Source organism: Struthio camelus, chromosome W (genome assembly GCF_040807025.1).
Source record: "Struthio camelus isolate bStrCam1 chromosome W, bStrCam1.hap1, whole genome shotgun sequence".
In the NCBI taxonomy this organism is placed as follows: domain Eukaryota; kingdom Metazoa; phylum Chordata; class Aves; order Struthioniformes; family Struthionidae; genus Struthio; species Struthio camelus.
In genome coordinates, this window is record NC_090981.1 from 42645575 (window position 1) to 42671681 (window position 26107).

The window sequence follows — 26107 nt, forward strand, 5'->3', positions numbered from 1 at the left end:
CAACATGCCTTAATCTTTTCTATTCTTTAAAAAGCTTATCATTGACCCCACTTGTGTATCTGAATCCTGTCTATTCTTTCGTCTTCTAACCCACTGAATGTGTAGCTGACAATCATTTTCAAGGGTTCCTCTTTTTCAGACCTGACCTAAGCTTTTTTTCAGTTTGCTTTGACTTCTAACACTTCACAGCAATTGCTTTTGCCTGAGTACCCAGCCAAAGCTTAGAGCCAACAGTCCATCTTCATCATTCTTAACTGGCAGCTACCAATTCCACACACTTATTGAAAACTTGTTCTCTTTTAGCTTCTTTTTTCTTTTTTAATGGTTTCTACAGGTGATATTTTCAGAAGGCACCTCTAATGCTTCCTTCAGCTTCCTTGATAGGCAGGGGTCCCAGAGGCCTTGTTCGTGGTCTGCCTTAGTTTTCCGTCTGTTTGTGTAATCTCACCCATAAAAGCAAAACCAGTTTCATCTCTGTGCTGAAAAAACACACATCTTCTGTCCTCTTTGGACGTAAAATCTCATTCTGCCTTCCTGATCTTACCTTGTCGATAATGAACGTATTAAAGTACAAAACAGCTAAAATAGAAATCGTAATCTTCCTTGCTTCTCACGTTTTCACAAGTTATCATCTTTCTTGATCACTGGGACTGTGTTGCTATCCTGCCTGTTACTCTAGGTCTGAATAACCCCATTTCTATGACTCCACATGCAGACTATCCCTAAATTTTAAGAGTTTTTTTTTCCTCAAAACTTAACTTGAATTACGGCCTTTCCTTCCCATCACAAAAATAAGACACTTTACCCCTTTCTCAGCATCTTTGCACCTAAAGTAGAGAAGCTTCCTTTCTGCCAGGCTAGACAAAGTTATCCTGTCCCAGTTATGTCTGTTCAGGATGCCTTGCCGCTCCTTCTGAACGTCTCTTCACTGGCTCTGCCATGCGATCTGTAAGGGCTTGCCTTCTGGCTTACCTTCGCTTGTAGAGCCCTTGATAGTCACACAGCTATTACAGTTGTTATCAGTGGACAGAGGCTGTCTCCTGCTTCTGACTGGCCCATGATGCCAGCCTTCTTTGCACTCGTTGGCATGTTTTCGAACAGATACCTTCATCCTTTTTTCACTTTAGCTCCTCAGTACTGGAAAAAAAATCCATTTAAATGTCATAGGATTAAGTGATTATCTTCTTTAAACCTTCCTTTGCATTCATGCCAACAAAACCTGACAACTAGTAAGCCACTCATATGCTATGACTATCATCTTTTCCAAAGGCCACTGCTTTTTCGTTGCTTCCTTGTATTCTCTCTGTTCTGTTTTGCACCCATATATCACCTCTTGTCTAAAATTTAGACTGAATGCTCTCTTGAGCATAAACAATCTTTTTGTTCTGTGTTACTTAATATATTACTTACCTACAGCGGTATCGCAGTCCATAATTAGGGCTCATAGTACAGGAACGCAAACAGAAATAATCTTTACATGAAAGAGAGATTCTTAGTTGATTAGCCGTAGAGAGAGAATTTCTTCTATCCAAAAACCTCAAGTATCATGATAAATCACTGGTTCAGGTTGGGGAGTATCTGCTTAGGTGGCAAGCAGCTCTGCAGAACAGGATGTAAGGGTCCTCCTAGGCAACAAGTTGAACATGGGTCAGCAGTGCACCCTTCAGCAATGAAAGCTGACTGCGTTCTGGGCTGTATTAGCACGAATGTAGCCACTAGGGAGAGAGGAGTGATTTATTTCCCTTTACTCCAAGCTTATGAGACCACATCTAGCATGCTTTGTCCAGTTGTGGAGCCGCCTGGTACAAGAGAGAGATTAATGAATTTGAGCAAGTTCAATAAAGGACCACTAAGGTGTTTAAGAGGGCTGGAATACATGACATGTAAGAAGAAGCTGAGGGAACTGGGCTTGTTTAGCTTGGAGAAAAGTCTAAGAGGGGATCTGACAGTAGTATTTGGCTACCTAATTTTGCAAGGGGAGGATTAAGAGAAGAAGTCAGATTTTTCTGAGAGGAGCACAAGAGGTCACAAGTTGCGACAGGGAAATTCTGTTTGCATATAAATAAAAAAGTTCATAGTGAGGTGGTCAGCCACTGGGACGCATTACCCAGAAAGGTTGTGGGGTCTTCTGGAGATTTTCAAAAGTTGCTTGAACGAGGCCCTGAGCAAAGTGACCTCACTTTGAAGCTAGCACTCCTTAGAGCAGGAGGTTGGACTAGTGACCTCCAACGGTCCCTCAACTAAAATTTTTCTGATTTCTGTAATTTGAAAAAAACCTCTTTGTTAACACCTCATTACTTATAACATTTTTAGCTTCCTGTAACCAAAAAATATATTACAGTTACTGCATTTGAGTACACCTTTAAAGAACACAGTGTTCTGAACTCATGGATTTTGCACAGGCTTGCTAGTTTGCACACAAACTAGGGTCTAAATTCGTTTGGGCAAAGTGATATAGCTTGAGCTATTTGTTCTCCTCCTGAGCCTGTATGGATTCTTCCTTGCTTCTGTAGAACTCTGAGACGGTGCCACGAAATGACAGTGAGTAATGGACTGCAGGATCTGGCTCTGAGGGAAGCATTTTGTAAGTATTCAGGCATCGTACATGCCTGGTGGAATTCTCCAAAGTGCTTGGGCACTTCATTAATTCAGGAGACTCCTAATACACATCCTTCGGGACATGTATGTACAAATCTGGAATTAAATTATTATTCGCAGATTGTGCTTCTTCTCATGCATGTTTTGATAGGTTTCCTTCCTGTAACTTGTTACTGGAGCAACAACAAACTTCCCTTTTAGAGAGAGAGATTTCTCGTGTTGCAGAGGTTAAGACTTAAATGATCTTAAGCAAAATTTTATGTTAAGTTCTCTTTGATTGTCAACGTTTATGATAGTCTTTTGCTTTCTCATCTTTGAAGTTGCTATAAATTCTCTGTGTAAGTCAGATAAATAGAGATACAATGATCTGTAGAAGAGGAGTTTTCTTAGCTTTCTGATCTTTTGGGGGGACTGTATTTTAATGTGGAAGCTGAAGATTTGGCCTTTGCTAGCCATTGGTTGAATCAGCGTTTTATCCTAACTTTTTTTTTTGGCTGCTGTAAGGAAATGCGCTTGTAAGCTTGAAAAAAGGCCATGAAAAATCAGTGTATTGATCTTAGTGAACTGAGGTTATTCCCCTCTGTAAATTCATTAAAACTTTTTCTACCAGCGTTGTTTATGTAGGGCTATATTACACTTATAACTAGCTTAACTAAAATTTATTTTGAGGCTGAAATCCAAAACTTGGGAAAGTCTAATACTGACTAGCTGATTTTATTTGCATTTCTTCTTAAATGTCTGAATGTTAAGTTTTTTTTTTGAAAAATGTCTACTTCAAGCATTATGGTTTACTTTTATCTACTCAATTCAATTCCAGTGATACTTCTGACAGCATGGTTCCTCTGTATACTGTCATGCAGAAGACAGGAACACTTAGCTATATATTTGACATTTATTTATAAAAAGGTCTGAATCATGATTAATGGGCACAAAACCATACTTACATAGCAGTTGATAAAACTCATTCCTGTAAGTAGGAACCTGTTTATAACACTTTTTTCTCTTGTTGTTAAATATTATTATAGGTCTTTATATACAGGTAAGAAGGTTATTGTGTGTGCCTGCATAGAATACAGCAGGAGAAAGTGAGCGAGTTTTTTCTGGTCACATTTCAGTTGGTAGCAGGGTACCAGATTGGTAATGATATAATAGACAATAAATGGTATAAATTAAAAGAAAACCATGCTCTGCTTCTCTGTATTGTACTGTTATGTGCAAGTGGTGGAAGATGTGCTGCTATGAGTTGAAACTTCCAGGGGTACTCCTTTATATATTTTTATTATGGAGAAATTCTTAAAATTTTGGAGGGGGTTTATGATTTTGGACTTCAAAGGTAGAGGAAGAGACTTAGTACTGATTTTTTAAATATGGAATCTTGTCCATAGTATGAATGGTAATCTTATTGAAAGCAGCACAGATCTTGAAATGATTTTTAGAAATGGATTTTAAAATTACTATATTCACAAGAAATGAATCTAGGTTAAAAACACTTACTGGAATCACAGCAGATCTTAGAGTGTGAGGAATATCACTGAAATAGCAGTGAGAGTCCATTGTGCTTATGGTTAATAGTAGTAATAAATCTTTTTAGCAGCAATAGAAGTATTTAGAAATAGAGCTGTAGTCACTGAAATGTGCGCTAAATATTCCTGAGCAAGACGAAAACTTGCATGTAGGATTAACGCCTTATTTCTTCAGAAGAAGATGCCAGAAATACAAATGCTATCATGCATGCTGTTCACCTTTGGTACAGTTCAATTCCCTTCCAATGGCATTAAACTATTACTACTGCAGTGCTTTCTCTGCTTGGCTTCCAGACATAATTATCTGGGGGAGGAAAATTAGGAGAAAGATCCTTATACATTCTAAGGAGCTATGTTACTTGAATCAGTAGAGATGGTATGCTTGGTTTTGGTTTTTGAGGGAAAGAAAGGAACAGGAGAGAGAGTGTGCAATATAATTTTTGTCTGTTATGAACTGGATTAAACACGCCACATGGAACGTCCTGGGCTTGTCACAAGCTAGGAACTGGGAGCACAGACTGGAACCGTTAATGAAACGCAGCATATTCAGTTCTGTGAGCTGTTAGGGGCTTCTGCTAGAAGCCAGTAGTTTAAGGTAGGGTCACAGCTACGCTCCTTTTCTGGGTTCCCAAATCATCTTGCAGTGACAGAAGGTTGTGCTAACAGGGAGAGCATTAGCACCATGTAGGAGGTTTTGATGATCCAGTTTTTCCTGTTTCGTGTTGTTCCAGCATGCAGCTTTACTGATGACTGCAAACTACTGGACAATGTTAACTTACATGTTCACTCTTCACTTTTAAGAGTTAACCGTTTAACCTGGGGTTAGGAGAATTCAATAACCAGTTTCAGTTATGCAGCTTTAACCTGAGTAAAAAATTCAATACAAGCCAACATGAAGTCACTGCATTGCAGTACACAGCTGAGAGGCTTGGTGTTTGTACGTGTTTCCAGCATGGCCAAATGCTCTTATCTTAACCAACTCATCTTCTGAGAGCTCTGTAAGTACCGTAATACTTATTTATTACTTTTTTTAGTTAGATGGACGTAACTATACTCGTATGTCTTGGAACAGTGTCAAAGATATAAGTGCATATATGACTAGTAAAGTCCTAGGCCACTTTTTGAGACAGACATTTGTTGCCAGAATATGACACTTTCTTGAAGGCTTGAGCTGCGCTTGCTTCTTTTGAATCCGATGAGTACAGTGGATATTGGGAAACACTCTTTTATTTAAATGACTGAAATTGCAGCCCACGATTGGGAAAACATATGTACTTATGAAGACTATGAGTAAGCATTAAGGTCCTTGTTAGCTGCTCAGTTACAAACGTGCTTTAATACCATGTCCAAGTATGCCTATATTTTTTGTCTGCCTACAGACATAAGCCTCAAATAATTGTGTGCTTGCAGTTATCTTCAAATCTCTGGCCCATAGGGTATTTCTCTTCCCCTTGATTGTCTAAAATAGTTTAAAATCTCTGGGCTGCTCTTTTATGCACTGCAGGTTATATTCTGGCTCTGCCTATCCTATCGCAGATCAGTGATTTTAGTGTTCATGTCACATACATTTATAATCTTACAAAAATGGCCAAAAGAAGGAAGTACCTCGCAAAGGAAAAGCCTGAGGGCCATGGTGATTTCACACCTTTAATTTGGCTCTCACCTCTGCTTTTCCCCGTCCTCACTCCTTGGCATCTACGGCTGATGATACATTGCTGTTTAAATTAGTGAGTCAAATGCAGTTTTTTAACCAAACTGAACTTTTAAAATGTGATGCTGCACTCTCCTCAAGGTCTGTATTTGGTTAATTCTACAACACAGTTAAGTTATGATCTACGAGCTTCCATTTATTGAAATGTACCTCTTCATTATTTGAATATTCGTTGCTCTGAATTTTGCATCTTGTATCAAATTTGAGCTATGAAATGAAAGCGATGTGAGCTCCTTGGCACAAAGTAAAATTATTTTCACAGTGAACGTATTAATGAATGTCATTAAATCTTGGAATGAACATAATTCAATCACTTTTTGTCACAGCTAAGTACATTTCTTCCTGTGCATTTCATCCATGGATTTAATCAATCCAAGATTTTAAGACTCTTTCAAAGTTTGACTAGTCATTTTGTCTTATACTATTAATATTTCCAAGAAATGGCAGCCAATAATATATTGTGATATACAGGATTTGAAATAACTAGTTATTCCAGAGCTTTGGCTTGGTTAAATGTATGTCAGTGCTGAAAAGTAAGGCTTGCCATTAATTTTGTAATCTATTCTGACAGTATTTCAGTGAGGGCATAACTCTTTCCCTATGATGGATACATCTGTTCTCGCTATACAGGCCTGTTTCCCTTGTTTGAACCACTTTTACATTGTCGCAGATGTATGGCATGTCATACTTTCCTAGCAGATGCAGAATCAAACCACTATACTATACAAGTATAAATGCTTAGATAAAGGAATGATGATGAATTACTGATAAAATAAATAAATGAATAATATGACAGCATAATAACAGCAAACTAACAGGCCACAGGTGTCCAGGGAGCATTACTCTCTATCTGTGGTGTGACTGGAACTGTGAGCAGTTTAGGGAAGTTCTGTCCATAATCTTTTCACTGAAGAATCTCAGATTTTGCACCCAGTCCAAGTAACTCTACCTACTACTCAGACTTCTAGATGGGAAAGAAAATAAGATAGTCGCCTCTTCCCTACCACTAAATGTAAAATGTTTATCAGAGTATTCCCCGGCTCTCGTAAACCAATGACCCTTTCAAACCAACATCTGCCAACCCTTGTTCCAGCTAGCAGGAAACAAAACCAAGAGTTTTTGATGACACGTTCCTATGTTGAGTTCTTCTAGTTTGAGCACGATGTGCTTTACAATGCATAAATGCATTTATGCTTACAGTGAGCAAGCTTTTCTTAGGATAAATGTGTCATGGGCATAGCAGTTTATCAGGCAGACAGACATTTGCATCTACTTTTTTTCTGGATAACAGAGAGTTAGGAGAGTAACGTGAACTAGAGAAATTAAGGAAATGGTGGGGAGTGACACTGGCTTTACATCTATAATGATGAAAAAGAAAAAGGTCTGTGTTCCCAAAGATAGGCATCGGTGGCCAGTTTGCAAATTTCTTTCTGTTCTGTCAGCCGAACAGAAATTATTTTCTGTATTGGTTAACAGTGGAGGGCTTCATATGAACTTCAGAAAGTATGGATGCTTATAACTCATGTGATAGGTGGTTGGTTCTCTATTGTACCGTGTATTGCTTTTGTCTGGCATTTGTCAGATCTGCTCGTTTTCACAGTTCACAAATATTTTCCTTAATCTGCTAGGATTTAGAGCGATTTTCAAGGCTGGTTCTGAAAATGCCACTAGCAAGTTTTGCTGAATAGCGATCGTGAACAGATACAGTCATCTAAATAAATTTCCATTTAGACATTATAACTCTGCTTCCTGGCACTATTGTAAATACATCATTAAAAAGCCTGCTTAGAATCACCAGCACCTGCAGGTGCATTGGCACCACACAGAGCATTATTTTGGTCCGTTATTCTTCATTATGACATTGGATTAGTTACTGTATTTCATTGACTGCAAATGCAAAAGTAGAAAGACAAAATGGGACCGTTAGTAAAGGGAGGTCTCTTTTTCACTCATATGCAGTGGCGTGCTGGGTGAGGAAGGCCGTATCTCCTGTAAGATGCTGGCGGAGATGTGTGGGGGGTTTTTTCCTTTTTTTTTTTTTGCCTCCCCAAGACCGTTACTCACTCTGGTAAGCTCCTCCTGGTGAGGTTAAGCCTAACCTAATGTCTTTTTTTTGAAGCCAGTGGGAGTCAGAGATTTCAAATATAAGGGTTTTTTTCATTTTTAACATTTTTTATCTTCCCTCCCACCTTCATTACATTGGAACAAAGAGAGTAACAGTCACCGTTTAGAAGAAGGAAAATAAGAAGTTGTTTCCTCCCGTTTACAAGGGAAGTAGTTTGCACAGTACTGGAATACAGTTTCAGTAAGGAGAGTTAATGGCTGATTAACCACTGAAATAATAATCACCAGTTAGCTTTATTATTGTACAGATACCTTCACTGGGAGCACAGTTTTATTAATTAATTCTTAGTATCCTGTGCTTTGATTAGTTGTGTTGGATGCACCTGCTCTTAATGTAGATGTATATGCTTTGGGCTTTCTGTTTTTACTTCAGTGTTGATTAAAAGTTACAGTGATTATTCATGGTCTTTGCTCTATTTCGAGTTAGAAGCAGGACTAAGCAAATAAAAGTTTAAGATTAAGACAAAAAAAATGTAGCCAACATGAAGAGTTTTTATATGAAATGAGATGATTAATTTAGAGGACTGTGTGGGCAATTAAAAGCTTTCATGAAATATTTTTTTTATTTTGAAATGTTATTACTCCATAGTAGAGTACGTGCTGTGCACTGTTCAATCATATGCACCATTTATAGTCATTCTGATTCTCAGGATTGCCGTGGAAGTGCATTTCAAATTGCAAAGTCGCAGCAATTTCCACCGTGACAGGGTCAGTTCAGAGCTGGGTGAAAGAGTGCACTGAATATAGCATCTAAATCTGAGAGGGAAAAAAATCCAGAGGAGCCTCCACAGTTGCAGTGGAAGGAAAAAACAGGAGTTAGGGGTATTAGGACAGCTTAAGTAGGTGTGTTTTATCTGAGGCTTGTCTGTTAGGATTTTCTCTCTAATGCCAGGGGGAACTATTGGATCAAAGGAAGAGATAGGGTGAAAATAATATGTTCAGTGATATTACCTAGGGAATCTGTCAACGGCTTCACGTCATTACCTGGGATTATCTGGGCTTTTGATAAACGCTGTGCTCTATCTATTGCATATAGGTAACAATCGTCTTTTAAAAACATTGTGTATATGGGAAGAGAAATATCACATGTTGGCTGATTCTTACAGCCCTGGGTTTATGCTACATTTGAATGCCGACTGATTATCTGTGAGAAAGTACAGCATTGGTCATTTTATTTGTAATGGATTATTGATTTGGCTAGTCAAGCAATAGCAGTATAAAATAGTATAAAAAAGTGCTGCCATTTGCCGCAGTAAACACTAGTAGTATTCCGTTTGTAAATAACTCTAACAAAATGAAATATGATTTTTTTTTATTCTGAGAAATCTGTTACAGAATAAATTAAACTGATGCTAATGCTTGGTAGTGGATTTGACTTTTTTAAAGACTTAGTTATTGACATGATAATGTTCTTAAGGCATAAGTGGTGATGATAATGTATGCAAAGGTATTGGTTTACCATATTCTTCTCTATTTTACTGCCTTATCAGAGAATACAGCTGTGAAGAAAAGCCCCCTTCCTAGTGAGCAATCTGTTACTTGTCACAATCTCTGCAGTTACTCGGCTTCTTCTATGCATTTATTAGTTCATCTGATTTGGATCAGAGGAAAAGCAGGAGCAGATATTGCTTTTGTTATTAAAATGTTTTAATTAAAATAATTAATATCTGAGTACAGAGGAAACTCATCTGTTAAGACAGTAATGTTTCATTAGTGAAAAATACGCATCAACACACCTAGTTGTATAAATTCTGGATATATTATAAGGCGAATGTCCTTACAGTTATGGGGAGAGTTAATGGTGTACAGAATTCAAAAGGAACAAAAATATATTGTTTTTGAAATAACAAATAATGTAAAGATCCAGAGCGAAATCATCTTGTTCTTCAGATACTACATAAAACACAGTCAGTCTCATAGGCCCAATCAGAGCAAACGTGGAGGCAAACCACCAATTTTTTTCCTCTTGGAATTAAAATGAAGGAGAACTGTACACCACAAACACCTCAGGCTCACATCTGAGATACAGGAAACAAATCAAAAGTAGACATTTTAGGCACATCAACTTCTCAAGAGACATTCCGAGGAGATCAGGAAACTAGTTAACATCTGAAAGAAATTTGTGAGAATGAATGTTTTGGGAGTCTTTGACTTCCATGGGGATGGTGTTTCTGATCTAGCACTAGAAAAGCTTTGCTCGAACCTCTCCATCTTTGGGTTTTCATTTCTGCAGTTCCTCCCAGAGTGGACACACTCTGGAGTAGCTTCATGATTTGGAAATGTATGTCAGTTATTTTCCTGGGCAGACTGCCTTTTTTCCACCCCTCTGTGAGAGGACAGACCTCGGCTCCCTTCTCCCGTCTTCTCAAGAAGAACCCACCTTCCTGATTCACCTTTCAGCTTTTGAAGAGCACAGCTGGGTGAGGACTTTGGGTAGCCATAGAGGGAAACCATTTTTACTTCAGTCTCTACACTAAAGCAAGACAAATGTACTGTGGGTGTTTTTTGATCTAAAGTTCTGTATTGTCAAATTTCTTCTTGCGTTGTACACTTACTGCCTTCTGATGATGCCATGTGACTTATTCACTTAGGTTCAGCTGTCTCCTGGCTATTTTGAAGGTTTCTTACTGTGCTTTTACATCTATTTCTCCTTTTTGATTCAGTTCCTTGGAAAACCTGGGCTTGATCCTTTTGAAAGGGGAAAATACAGAAATACATATATATTTAATTTCCATTTAGTATTTTCTACTTATCCCCTGCTCCATCTTGGTTTAATATTTGTGAGGCTTCTCTTGTTCTCTCTTTAAAGGTATATTACTTGGCTACCTCACGACAGTTTTCCTTTAATTAAATCAGTCATTAAATTATGCCTGATCTACCCTTGTACACCTTTGAATTGACCCTGTTGCTGATCATGTTTTTTTTTTTCCACTGTTGATCTTAAAGACCATAAATAGCTTTGCAAGCAGAACTGTTGAGTTATTCTTTCATTTTCCCATCTACGCTGATCAACTGAATGTTACTTTTCTTTTGCCCAGCTTTGCTTTCACTCCCATTTTCCTGACTTTCACGCCTGAGTTCCTCTATCAAATATTGCAGTTCATCAGATTGTCTCTAAACAGGATCATTTTGTCCATGAACCAGATACGGTTCACTTGATTTCTGTTTATGTGAGGTTTCTGGATTGGTATCAGACTGAGTATCTTCAGATGTTTTGAAGGCATGTTTGAAAGTGGTGTAAGGAGGTAGTCTGTGCTTGTTTTCCTCCTGCTGATGAGGTAGAAGGCCTATATTTGTCTCTTATTGTTCTTATTCTTTTTTTGGGAAGAGCTCAACAAAATGATTTTGAAAATTATTTTCTGAAAGTCATCTTTAACTTAGTGGCTAAATTCTTGAGTTGCACTAAATTGGTTACAGAATTTGAATTGAGGGGTTCTCTGCAAGGGTCAGAAAATACAATTTCCTCCAAAGTTGAACACCTTGTTGAGTTTTATCTTACTTCACTATATTTAATTCATTGAAATCCAACAAGTTATTGCAGGGGTGATTTGGCCCTTTACATCTTTATACTTTAGCAATAGGTCAGATCTGTGACCCTTAACCTTAGCAGCCTTTTTGGTGGTAGCAATAATTATTTTTCCATTTGTGCGCTGTTCATATTCTGTGCTGCCTGCTTGACTTTTTGTTTAATAATTTCCTGTAAAAGTAGAAGTACACAGTAGGTCCTATAAACAGCATTCTCTTTTCAACAGAGATAAGATTGGAACTTCACAGTTCGGTTGCAGTGAAACTATTCATGTTGATTAATTATATGAATTATATACTATTTATTTGTGGTAACCTTCATGTCAGAGCACTTCCATGAGTTGTTTTTCCTATGTAAAAACTAGGGAAACAGACTTAAACATTAACAAACATTTTAAAAATTGATTTAGTTTGAAACTTTTTTTTTTCACTGATCTGACTGGGTTTTAGTATATTCCTTCCCCTCAATGAGCGTGACTTTATGTCTTTCTTTGGTTATTATAGAGATATAGTTACTCTTTTATATTGACTGTGAAGGATATCCAGAATATCTGGTGCACTTAGCAACTAATAAATATATAAAAAAAATGCTGAATGCTGTATCAAGCAAAGACCTGCTACTTAGAAATTATTCCTATTAGAGAACCAAGCATGTAGGTCACTCAGTTGCGAGTAACACTTGAAGGTCCAAGAATCACTGCAGTGTATTGGACACTGTATAAACTTTTATATTGAGACTGAAGCCTGAAAATTGCTTTATATTTTTCATGTATTTAAACAGATAACCCATTACCATGCTCATTGCTAAAAATAATTCTAGTAATTTAATAGGAAAAAAAGTTTGAATGTTTGTAAATACAGATTAAGTAGGATAGCAAAAAGCTTGTAAATGAGTATACAATTAAGCATCTGCATACTAGACAGTATGAAATTGCAGTCTGAAATTTGTCTGCATCTGTCCTGAAAGGGAATGCGGAAGGAGTGGATTAGTGTGAAGAGCAGTAATAGAGCAAGAGACTGGTATGCTGTGGCCCATTGGGATTTGCATATATTGCATATTATTAGGCAAGAGCAATCGTTTAGCATCTAAGTTAAGACACAAAATGATTACTGTGAGAAGCTGCTAGCATTTTATTTCTTTAGCCGTTTAATTCTACATCTTAAAAACTTACCATTCCACAAATCTGCATCTTATTATTCTAATACTTCAAGCACTGTTTAGAGGAAAGAAGAAATGACCCTCATGCAGGAGTGTTAATTTGTGGCAGTTCTTTATTTATGAATTTTGAAGTCTCAGCACCTCTGAGGAGGTGAATAGAATAAGATGATGAATAAGAACTGAAAATCTAATATTTTAACTACACAAATGGCTTTAAACATCTAAAAATAATGGCTTTAGAAAATTGAATTCTTTTGCCAATTCTAGAGTAATTACAATTTTCTTATATTTGTCCTCTTAGTGCAAAAGTGCTTGTTTTAATTAGCTCATATTATGAACAATTTAATTAGAAGCTATGTACGTTTAAATAAAACTATTGTATGGGTCACAATTCTTTCCACAGTATTTTCTGATTAAAGAAACTCATGGCAGCTAATAATTAGGTATAGTTGTGAAAGATCATCATCTATAAACTCTGCATATGCTGTTTATCAGGGTTAAAACAAAGATAAGTCTGGATATTCTTATTCAGTATGCTACTTACGGGCGTTTAAGTAAGTTCTTCATTATGAATTATTTTATTTCCAAAACAATAACTTATAGAAAGATCTACATACAAATAAATAACCCCCTGATTAAAGTACAGTATAACTCTTGTGAAGAGCATTTGTCTCGCTGGAGCTGTCATGGGTCTGTTTTCCAAAATGTAATCCTATAATCTTATTCTTACATAGTGACTTTTTTTTTTTTACTGAGAGTACTTTTTCTACTTCTGTGAAATGCTTTCCTACCTCAGACTAATGCCCAAAACAACACAAAGGGAAAAAACAATATTACGCTAGTTTGACACCTACTTTACAAGAGGTGTACTAAAGCAGAAGATGAACATCAGTGTCCCATAGCCCGAGTCCTTGTGTTGCAAGGAAGTCCTGCTTTGCTTTCTTTTCCCCAAATGAAGTGTATGCTTACAGCCTGATTTTTCAGAAGGTTTCAGCTTTCGTTTAGGTACCAGGATATGAATTGCAACAGATAGTTGCAAGCAATAAAGCTGTGGGGACACAAGGAGTAACTTGCTGTTTAACAGCTGAACCTCAGTGACTGGCCATGAATGTATTTTTATCCCGTTGCTTAAATTGTCCATAAACCAGAGTTTGGACACTGAGGGATCTGTTGGTTGGCGCTTTGTAAGGTCCAGCTGTTGATACCAACCTGAAAGATGCTGTGTGCAGATCTTAAAAGAAATACAATAAGTTGGCCATATCGTATCCAGAGTGTGTGCATGGTGAAAGCCAATTCCAAACTGAGATCCTGTCAGCTGTCAATGACAAAATGAATGATCATACTGAGTAATTTCTTTTAACAGATGCTAAACTTCTTGTCCTTTCATAGCAGACATTCTCTCAGAATATGAATGGAAATAATGGAATAAGAAGAGCTTGTCCATGGGCAATTAATTGCTGGTTATTTTGAGAGAGACGGTCCCCAATCTGAAGAGGAAACAATTGTGTATTTTGTACATTTGCCCAACAGAAAAGTTCCTTGAAGTACGTAGAATTTCTGCTGTGGAAAGAAGACAGAGAGTGTTACAACTTGGTAAAAGAGCAATAGCAGAGAATATTCATTTTAGCGTGGGATAAGGTTTTTTTTCAGCTGCCGCTTGGTTCTTCTCAGCAACTTTCCACTAAACGACAGAGTTTGCTGAGATTATATGTTACTTCGTAGGGGAACAAAGAATTCTGTTAAGGATTCCGTTAGTAGTCTTTGTATTTTAAAATAAACTTTAATTTTCTAAAATATGTTTCTTGGATGATGCTGTATGTGAAATCCGTGTGTGTCCTGTGCTCTATGAGCACAGGACCTGTGCACTCCTTTAGAGGCACAAGTGTGCTATACCAGAAAGAAAAAGACAAGCAGCCAGTTTTATAATCAGTAGTAGTTGCACAAAAAGGGAGCATCACTGTCGAGATGACAGGCTGGATTAAAATCTAGATGCGTATATGTATACCTGTACATTCACTATTTTTTATAACTGATGTTTAAAGGTAATGAGGAAAGAGAGCAGGGTCCGACCAATAACTGGGTATTCAATTTTTACATATTTGAAATTCCTATTTCTGCAGTGTGCAAAATGTAATAAGTGATTTATGAAACAGCATTTTCCCCTGAGTTTTATATTCTGACTAATGGCATGACATGATAAACAAGAGCTATAAAGGTTGGAAGGAAAGGGATGAGGAAGGGTAAAATGATAAACTGATGCCATTGGTTACTTGCATTTGTTATGTGGTCATTCAGCTATTTAATTGTTCAGAGCTGGAATTCTCCTTCTCCATTTGTTACTTCTAGTGCTTTTTGTGAATAGTGGGAGAAAAAAGGCCTAAAGGAATGATCTGAACGTGGAAAGTAAGGGGACTGGCTTCATGGTGTGGGGCCAGAGATATATTTGGTATCAAGAGAAACAAAATTTTAAAAAAGGAAGAAAGACAGGAAAATACAGTGAAGCAGGTATTGTGGGTAGCTAGCTGCAGTAGGCTGAGGATGGAAGGGATACAAATCTTTGGCAGGGGAGCTAACTGAGGACTCACAAGGCAATTAGGAAGAAATCAAAAATAATATGATGAGAACGTATGAGATAATGGTGGGGTTGAGAGAGGAGCTTATTTATAGAAGTTTATTGAAAGGAGGAGAATATTATTTTTAGCAGCTTTATTTTGAATGCCCTTCAGGAGACTTTTATGCATAGGAGAGAAGCCAAAACACAGTCTGATGACCAAAGGATTTAATATAAGAGAAAGGTTAATGTTTTCAAACCACCAAAACTTGGAAACTGTTTTCTTTCATGAGAAGAAAGGAATCAAAGTTGAGATCTTAAAATGGGGAACTTTAGGCTAGTTTCAGAGAAGCTATGATGATATGATCATAAATAATAAAATCTAAAGAAAATCTAGAAGAGAAAAAATGAACTGTGTTCAGAGAATTTTGATTTTTTTTTAACTTGTAAAAAATTTTCTATATTTCTCAAGGAGAGCAATTATTTGGTTAAACAAAGATTATTTGCATAAGAATATTTCAAAGATAGCTGTATAAAGAAACCCCAAAATATTTGACAGGCCTTCTGTGAGTATTTCTAATATTAGAGTGTTGATTGGGATAACCTAATGAAATGTAGCTGTAAATGGACAGTGTAAAATACCGTAGTAAAGAATTTCAGCTTCAAGAGTGAAGGTTAACCACTTTAGTTGCTGCCAATGCAGCTTTCGAACCATTTTTGCTAAGTTTGTTCAGCTCACGTTGCCAAACAAGCACTAGCTCTGCTGCATGGAGTTTCCAGACTCGGAGTACTGGCCTACCTGGAGTGTGGGATAATAATTAAGATTACAGTAATAGCTAGAAAATGAGTGGCAGCAAAAGCTATCTTAGGAAGCAATTTCACTGTTGTTTTTCTTTATAAGCTTATTGGTTTTGCCTAGGTAAAGATACAGTTAATGCTCTTACGATGAGCAGCGATGGATCTGACATCCTTTCTTTATGGACTCATGGAGAACACAATCAGTCTAGAAATATCTTGTTCTTATTTTATTATTGGCTAAAAAGGGAAGCAGCTGCAGAAAAGATTCATTTGCTGGTATTGGCCACAACTGATGGTGAAGGGGGTAGCAGTTTTCCTTTGCTTTGCATTGCCTAGGTTGAGGCATGACAGATTTTTTTTCTGATCCAGGTAACTGAGGTATATCAAATTCGTTATTCGAATCAGAAATTACAAGAGGCTGATTTCTTTCCATAAGGAAGATGAAGTAGGAACAAACCTACAAGAATAATCTGATGTAGTTACTGCTTCTGTATACAGGGTTTGTGTGTGTGTGTGTGTGTGTGTGTGTGTGCCTGTGTGTGTGTGTGTGTATGTATGTATGTGTGTATGTATATATGTATAGGTTTACATTGTACCTGGAAGAAGCACAGCTCTCTGATTTCAAAAGTTACCTGAGTCATGCAGAGAATGAAAAAATGCAAATGATAGAAATTTGGTCTGTATTTTTCAGTCTGTTCTTTTCATGATACATTGTGCGTGCTCCATGTGATTGATGCAAAGCCTCCGTGCGCATTCGTATTTCTGAAATTCCATCTCTAGCTACTTCTCAGAAGAGGAAAATATTCCATATATTTTCTTGGATAGACAGGATGCATGAGCCTTTTACAGCTTACACTTTGCAGAGTTTTCTCTGTGATTTTACACATCTTTTATACTGACTCATAGTTCAAAATGTAAAATCAGTGCTCAGAGACAACTTCAGATGGTGGTTACTCTGTAGGGACCTTGAATTTAGAAACAACTAACGGATACTAATAAGCTTCATATTATTGTTTTCTATTCTATATTTATAATATAGATAGCATTATTTTTATTTAAAAATATGAAATGTAAGAAAGCCTCCAGGGACTTTGAGAAAAAACTTCTTCACTGTGAGGGTGACAGAGCATTGGAACAGGTTGCCCGGAGAGGTAGTGGAGTCTCCCTTCGCTGGAGATATTCAAAACCCGTCTGGATGTGACCCTGAGCAATATGCTTGAGCAGGGAGGTTGGACTAGGTGATCTCCAGAGGTCCCTTCCAACCTAAACGATTCTGTGATTCTGTGACTGTGGCCGACATTTTCTTATCACTGTAGTATTCAACGTGAAAGTCCGCACGGGTGCTTAGTTGTCATAAATGTAATAGGAATAGCTTACTTACCTAAGCAAAATATAACTGTGTAGCTTACTAATATAAATTTAAAGTCATGTGTGTTATATCAGATGTTTTAGAATAATGCCTGATAAGGAAGCAGCGTGGGGGAAACTAATTGTACAAAACCTGAGGGGGAAGAGGGATATTTTGCAGGGCATGAGAGCCTTCAGCAGCGGTTTGCCCTGGCAGTTCGGGTGTTAACACAAGGAATTCCAAGCATAGAAATACCGATGAGTGACCTTTAGGTTAATACTCAGTTAACAAAGCCCACACATTCATGCGTTTTTTCACTTTCCTTTCCCTTCTGCAGGACAGAGCTGATTCTGTTGAAGTCCAGAACTTGAAAGGCGGAGAGGCGAAGCCCAGCTGAGCTGCCCGGCAGCCTGGCAGTTCCTGGGGCCTTTTCCCTCCTCAGAGAGTCACAGGACAAGGCTTGCTATTATTTTAGCTGCTTCCAGCTACTCTGCATTTAAATCTTGCTCTGTAGCAAACTTACAAGATAGCAGCAAGCATTACATAGATGAAGCGCAATCTGGGAAGCTCAATAAGAAGTAGAAAGTTAGAAGAAGGAATAATACATGTATCAAAACAAAATACAAATCTGGATGGATCTATCTAAACTTAGGAACAACTCGTGCTTCTAACAGTCTGCTTAATGAGTTGTGCATCTTTATGTAGTGTCCCACAGAAGGGTTCGTCCTTGGAAAGGAAATAATGTACAGTATGCTAAGATGTGAATGGTCAGAGTGCTAAATCTTTCAAGTTACTTCTGAAGTTACTTTGAAAACATCATCGACTTAAAAAAAGAATCACCCTAAAATGATTTTTTCACTGTCTCATTTTAATGCATTTAGCTAAATCGTAATGTATCTGTTCACAGTTCTTTGGAAATAAAACTGTTCTAGCATTTTTCTTTATACACGATAATACCTTTTAAAGTAAAGCAGCACATTGCAGCGGGAGGGAGGAAGAACAGTCAAGCTGGACATCTTTGATGCTGTAGCTCTCAAACAGAAAGTGTTGTTTCCTAATCACTTTCCTTCAGACTTAGGACATTTTATTCCCACTGATTAAGCCTCTGCAGAGTTGCTTGTATTCTAGAAATGTTCATGCAGTTTGTTTCTGTAGGGCAGGTTTTAATTTTGCCATATTTAACAAGAATGCAGTTTATCTCTGAGGAAAGGGTGGCATTCTTTCTCCTATTCAGTCTTACTTGCCTGTATTTTATTTGTTTTAGCTAGAGGCACCTCATTCAATAGTTTTATTAAGCTTCAGTATGCCTACTAACAGATGATGCAGACACAATAGGAAACCTATTCTGCCCAGGTACGTGTGCAAAGATGTGCACACACTTTCTACTTGTTGAGAAAGGAAAAATTAATCTCTATGCTATTTATTTTATAAACACAGAAGATTGCTGAAAGCAAATCATTCAAGTACATGTGACTTTTTTGGTGTGGTCAATTGTGTTCAGTAATGTAGCTCACAAAACGACATTTTTTTTTTGTGTATTGCAGGTAGCATAGTGTACCTTGGGATGATGGTGGGGGCATTCTTCTGGGGAGGCTTGGCAGACAAGGTGGGAAGGAGACAGTCACTCCTGATATGCATGTCTGTCAATGGATTCTTTGCCTTCCTTTCATCATTTGTCCAGGGCTATGGCTTCTTCCTCTTCTGTCGCTTGTTTTCTGGATTTGGGTAAGCTCTTCTGCTTTTGTTTGTTTCTACAATTCTGTGTGTTAATAAAACTTTTCTGTTTGCAAAAGGCTATTTAATGTAGAAGTGTAATCTTGTGCCAGGGGTTAGCAAATTATGCGATGCAGCTACTACAGTCCGAAAAAACAATCTGAAGGGGAGAAATGATGATTTTAAGGGTAAGATACAGACTGAGAACTGAACAATTGACTTCTGTTCTTAATTTGCAACAGACTTCCTTTGTGAACTTGAACAACTTGCTTAACTCTTTTATACCTCAACTTCTTTATGTATTGCTTGTTCAGTATGTAAAATGATACCCTTTCCACAAGTATATTGTATGATTTTACTAATATTTGTGAAGTTTCTAATGTCTTTGTGTGCAAAATGCTGTTTATAATACCACTGCAGTCAAGATTGTCTTGGTGGGCCTTATTTGCATCATGCCAAACGTTATTGCTTTTTCCAAAATAATGATGTTCGTGGCTCTATATTTGCTTTCGTTTTCTTTTAATTTAAATAACTTCTTAGTTGGTAGAAAGGTTTAAGAGATTGGTAAGGATCCATTAAGTTTAAACCTTACACAAGCTGAGATTGATATACACAAGAAAATTAGTAGGAGAACGCTTCTGCCTTCATTGTACCTTTACTGCACCCTTGCATAATCAGGGGTTTTGTTCTTTGTGTTAGTTTAGCAGTTCTGGTAATTGTTTGATTCAGATCAAAACTTCCAATTAGACTTCCATGTCAGACCACTCTCAATGTTCAGGATGCTGAATGAGCCAGCACAGGACGTTGGTATCATAAAGCCATGCATGTGAAGTGCATTGCTAGTAGGGTTTGACGGCCATATCTTCTTGCAGTACAAGAGGAAATTTGCCTAAAGGGTTTGAATCAAGTCTTTCACCTTTATTGCATTCTTTACTACATCCCATATCTTGCTCGAATAAAAAGGGAATTGTGTCAGTTGAATGGGAATAGAAATTCAGCTTCATTTCTCTTTCTAATCTCTCCTCATTTTAGAGGTCCTGTCTTGGGACGGAGATGACTGTTCCCCTTCCTTATCCAAATAAATGGAATAAATATCCCTATTATCAAGGGAGGTGGCTTTGTTTCAGTAATTTTGTGTGACAGAGAGCCCAGATATGAAATATGAATAATTTTAAGCAGAGAGCTTAGTGATACGTTTTAAAGGCAAAATGGTATTGATACTCAGATTGGAGAAAAGCTTTCTGAATGGTCAGAGAATTACCTGGACAATTTCATATGAGTATATATTATTATATATGAGTATTAATATTATTAAGAAGTGTACGTGAGATATGAAAATTGAATAGGTGTTTAGTGTTCAAACTTGTCTGCCATCCTCTAGAAAATATAGAGACAGATGTAGTAGCATGAACAGTAAAATGGTATCTAATACGAGGTTTTACTTTAAATACTATAAAATAGATTTTCCTCAGATTTTCTTGCAGTCAAAATGTATTTGTAAAGGTAAATTGCTTAGGAGAAAAAGAAATCCCTTCTGATCATTTTTTGTGTCCAGAAAAAATGAAACTGGTAAAAATTCTGCGTTGCAAAAAGAATGATTTGGAAGACAAAACAATAGAAATAATAATAAGGTGTTGCTTGGTGAAGGGCATCTGCTGAGGGATATGAAAGTCTGAAAGATGAATTAAGGTAGTGAAAAGAATAAAGAAAAGTTGGATAGCCTGCAAAATCATTTCCTTTTATGGAAAATAATATCATAACTGTGATTCCTGCTTTGATTAATCCCAAATCACAACTCGAAAGGAAATTGAATCCTAAGGGCAGATAAAAGTCTAAGAGGGCTTTAGACCTGGCTTCCTACAAAGTAAAAACAGCAAGGCAAGAAACTGTGAGCTGTATTTATCACTAGCCATTGAGGGAATTTGCCAAGGTTTATCATCAAAAAGCAGGTTGTTAGAACTGTCTTTGAAATTGTTAAAGGAATGCTTCTCTAATACGGGAACATTACTCATAATTTCACTAACTGGAAAGGTGCTGGAGCTGTTGCCTATTCTGCACTGCCACTGTGAAGTATTAATCTGGCCTAGAGAATTTTATGTAAGCTCTATTACAAAAACTTGCATTTATTTTACTTTATCCATCTTACTATTTTTTGTACTTTCAGATAACTTTTGACGCAATTTTTCTAAGAACGGCAACTCAGTTTGCAATAGCATGCTTAACTACTTAAAGTGTCCCATCCCAGTACACTTTAAGTGTACTTTTAAAACACTTAAGAGTGTATTATCTCAGCAAATTTCGTTTTAGCTGCCTTGAAATAAGCAGACATGATACTGTTTGGAAAAATGTATCATGCTTAGCCAACTCAATGTTACCTCTAAAAGTAATCAAGGTTTTCATGCAGTAAGAAGCTGGCCAAAATAAATATATATCCTGAGACCAATTACAGTTCAGAAATTCTTCAAACAACCCCATATTTTTACTGTTAAATGAAACTCTTTCATGAACAAAGTAGAAAAGGTTGAATAAATATATCCTAATTTACAGACCAAACATTATGGCTGGCCTACAGCGATTTCTCTCTTTAATTTGACAAAAGCGCCAGTATTGCTGAATTTCTTCTCCAGAACCATGGAAACATTAAGAAATGCAGCTTAGATGCGGTGAACTTAAAACTGCTAATGTAACCAAAAGCCATTAAGCGTCCCTTTCCCTGCCCATTGTGAATAAGAGTCTTGCTCAAGCTGTACTGTCGTACAGAGAGCACAGCTCTTCTCACGGAGACAGGGATCACGGGGACGCAGCAGCAGATAGTTGGCCTGCGCAAGCAGTTGCCTTCAGGAACATCAGATCAAGGCCAACAGACTGCTTTTGTAGTTGTGTGCCATCAGTGTTCTGTATCATGTTGTACCTATCTCCTACCTCTTCATTCGCACTTGCTCTACTTTTTTCTCATAAAATGCCTTGTGCTTTCTAACCCTCAAAGGGCTATAATCCTACCACATCTAATTCCTCTGCAGCCCCCAGCTGCCTCCCACCTGTGGCTATCAGCATTTTTACACTGCAAACGATTCATTAGCTCTGCAGGTGACTGGCTTCAAAGCTGATAACATATGCCAAAAGTATAGATACGCTTCTCAGTCAAGCCAAGGAAGCTGTTGGCGGTCTGGGCTTTTTAAACAAACAGCTTTGTTTCCAGCCCTTGCAGTTTCAGCAGTGGATACAGGATAAGCAGCGTAAGCCTGAGGTTGTTGGGAGATGATGGGTGGTCACTGGTAAGTCTGGAGGAAAAGAACATTATACACAAGGGAGAGAAAGACTAGAGGAAGAAAACACATGAAAAAAAGTAGAGAGATAGGCTATGTGGCAGTAAAGAAAGAATTGAAAAGAGGAATAAAAAAGAGCAAGAATGAGATCTGCAAAAGTAAGAGAGCATAAACAAGGATTTCATACTTACCAATACTGGCAGGTCAGAAACCAGTATATCTGACATATCCAGCTGAGTAAATACTGCAAACAGACTATGTGCAATTATTTGCTTTAATTTGATCTCAAATCAGAACAAAACTTATGTTTTTACTAGTATTGGAAAAGTGTTTCCAGTGAATTATTTCAGTTTCGTTTCAGTTTCATTGGTCTCGTTTGTGTCAGAACTGAACTATTACATAGGTCTATAAACATTCACATTAAGATTAATCACAGGGACTCTCTTGCTGCTAATAGCATATAGGCCAGGTGAGTACCTGAAAGACAACTTCTCTAGTATATGCAGTCCAAAGAGGTGCTTGGATTTAAATATGGGTAGAAGGAGCAGCAATGCATGGTGTATAGCACCTCGCAGTTTTGTAAGGCATCATCCAGCAGTTCTCAAGGTGAACTGTTAAATCTGCCTGCTCACTACTAGACGTTTTGCCAGTCTCATGAAAGTTATGAAAGGAAAATGGCAAAGATGTTTTTTAATGAGATTTGTGGCAGTAATGAGAGTAAAGAATTGTTAATAAGGGGAAAGAGTTTGTGCCATTGGAGAGGACAAAGGCAGGAGAGAGATGGTGGGCTGTTTGTGAATCTTAGGAGGATAACAGTGAGCCTGTTTTGAACTCACTTAATTTCAATTTTAATAATCGCTTAATTTCTTAGCAAAACACAAATAACAAGGTGATTACTGGCAAATGCTGTCATACACAGGCACAGTCTTTACTTTAGTCTGGCTCTTCTTCACATTTAGAGGAGAAGATAAGATATTTCAGGAGGAGAATGCCATTCTGCCGTACAGATTTAATCTGCTGGGAGGGGTTTTTCCTATTTATCTCTGTATTCCTTATATGCTTTTGCATGTCAAGTCCCTTTGGCTAGTGAATCTGCAAACAAACAAAGGCTTCCAGCTGAAGGGAGCCCTTCCTGAGTGCTTTGCCTAAGTGGTGTTTTCATCCCAGCTGTCACAGGGTGCAGGTGCCAAAGTCTGTTGTGACAAATCACAGCTCTGAAGGTAGATTAGCAGACATTTATCATCTTCCCTTGCGACAAAGAAAACGCAAATGCACCTTAGCTTATTATTGCCTTCCCTCAATTCTACTCTCCTGATGTGTGCATTATTTAAATCTCCTTTTTGTCCTGCCCCCTCACCCCACCTCATGATTTCACAGAACAAACAATAACAGAAAGTGTTTAGAAAAACGTTATGAAAACATGGCTTTCAGTTTGGCTGTTTTCTCTGAGGTCAGAACCTTCTTTTGCTGAAAGGTGGGATTAGATCAGTTCATTATTTCTGTATGTCATTTTCCCCCTGAATCATCACTGTTGGTCTCTTTGAATCTAAAATCAGAAAAATTTGCATCAAAAGGGTGCATAAGGAATCACCCTTTGTGAATAAATACCAGTAGCAGTATGACTCCTTTTCTGAAGTAACAGAGCCGAGCAAACGTGACCTACCACACACAACACACGCCATACGCAAAGCGAGCGGGAGCTGACCTGCGGAGCTGCTGGCTGTCGCTAGACAGTAAGTGCAACCGCAGGGAATAGGAACTGAACAGTGGAGGACTCTGTGTTTGCCTCTGTACGTGAGCCAAAGCAGCCAGAAGAAAGTAGCAGAGAGCTAAAAATAAAGCTAGAAATTCATTGAGAAAATATGAAAGTGGGATTTTTTTGGGCAGAATGTTAGTGGGGAAAAAAGCTGGAACTACAAAATAGAAACCTCCTGTGTACAGAGCTTTATGTGCGTTCTTTAGAACCAGGATGGCATCAAAATAACTTGTTCAGTCATAAAATTTATCTCCTAACAGAACTGAGGCATAAGGCTCCAAAACTGGCCAATTCTTGCCATCAAAAAGAACAAGAATATGCTGTTTGACTGGTATTTTTTCCGAATTGAATTACATGTTTCTGAGAAAATACCAAAAAAATTATGCATTCTACTTTTGTTCTGCTTCCTTCTGATGGTGTTTGTTACAGAAGATAAAGTACAGCTGAGAAAGATCATGACTGACATTTTTCATATGTCTGTTATGTCATTCTCTCCACGTGTGGAGAAATATGTGCAGTATAAAAGGCTTCTGCTGTTTTATTAAGTATTGTTCTTACATATGTTCCTGTATATTTATGCAAAGAGATAAGGCTGAAGGAATGCACCCTGCAGTTGGAGGTGCAGAGACAGATAGTCCTTACAGAGTAGCAGATTTTATTTTATAGTCTTGAGCCGGACTCAAAAAAGTTGTCTCCTGCTGACACTAGATTGTTCCTAATTATAGAGACCTCTGTTAATCTAGAGGCAGTTGTCACTTATTATCATCAAGCCAGAGGTTTAGACCAATTCTTCTTAACCTTTTTATAAACATTCAGAATCTCCATGTTTTCCAGTGGAGGTGTAAAATATTGTCTAGCTAACTTGCAGATAGTAACAACAGATTTACAGTTCTTAGTTACTTTTTGTGACCTGTTGGGACGTAGTCCATGGACCCTCTCCGTGGTCAGCGGATAACAAGATTATAACCACTGCTTAGGTTATGATGAGGCAAGTAATAACTCATATGTGAATAGCAGGTAAAATTTAAAAATTTCAGTTTATTTGAAACATTTATATTAAATAAAGGCTAAAATCCCTCACCTCTTTTAGTAGAAACGTTCTTCTCAAATCAGTGCAATTTTCAAAAGCTTTTCGTTTCAATATGCAGAACATGTGAAGAGAAAAATGTGGTTTTTTGCATCTGATTTTGTTCTCTAGAAAAAAGGATGAGTCACATAACTTATAACTACAATAAGGGCAAACAGCATACTGCATTGAACTAATTAATTGCCAGAAGTGGACTTAATACTGTATCCTATGGGACACCATGTTTGCATTTCCTGTAAAGCAAAAGATAATGTCCTCCTGAGTTCAAGTGAGTGGCAAAGTGGTCTTTGATTTCATTAGAAATTGCCTCCTGTGCACTCCACCATCTGTTCCACACAGCATTGGTGGGACACCAAAGAAACCGTCTGCTTTAAAACTCTAATATAAAAATCTTGAGGATCAAATTATGTTCCTTTACTTCCATGTACCTGTGGAAGGACTCAGCTGTAGTCACTGAAATAGTAGGAGTCTACATCAGCGTAAGCCAAGGCAGGATCTAGACTAGCATTTTTTTGAACTCTAGAAAGGGCATTTTTCCTTGCAGCTGTTGGGTGACACAAGTTTTTTTGTTTTTTTTTTAATATGACCATTTGATGAATTAATACATGATGCACAATAGCTGCTGAAGTATGTGAAAGACCCTCACAAGAAAGTGATGGAAAAAGTCAGAGTTGCTGGCTCTTCTTTTGCCGGCGCCCTCAGAGGCCGTTCACGGCTGTGCTGGCAGTGGGCAGCGTGCCCGATTCCACATTAGTGCTGCAGTGCTACCTGGCTCCAGTACCGTGCGCGCGGTTAGGCTTCTGCAAGCAGCAGCCAGCGGTTTCGCCGCTCCTGAAGAGTGTTCTGCAGGGTCAGGCAGTTTTTAGGGTGTTTCCTGGTTGTTGCTGGGTGCGCTGGCAGCTGCAGCTCTTCTTTGCTCTCCCGTGCCCTGTGAGCAGGAGCAGCTTT

The 26107-nt window shown here is 37.8% G+C and overlaps 1 protein-coding gene across 2 annotated transcripts in view; it reads left to right on the forward strand.

Annotated features, from left to right (window-relative positions):
• Positions 1 to 26107, forward strand: part of LOC138064158 (synaptic vesicle glycoprotein 2C) — a 182105-nt gene that overhangs the window by 102559 nt on the left and 53439 nt on the right. For both annotated transcript variants that reach the window (XM_068925551.1, XM_068925550.1), the window contains one exon: positions 18882 to 19062. In XM_068925551.1, coding sequence (XP_068781652.1) covers positions 18882 to 19062 — 181 coding nt within the window. The remainder of the gene's footprint in view (positions 1 to 18881; positions 19063 to 26107) is intronic.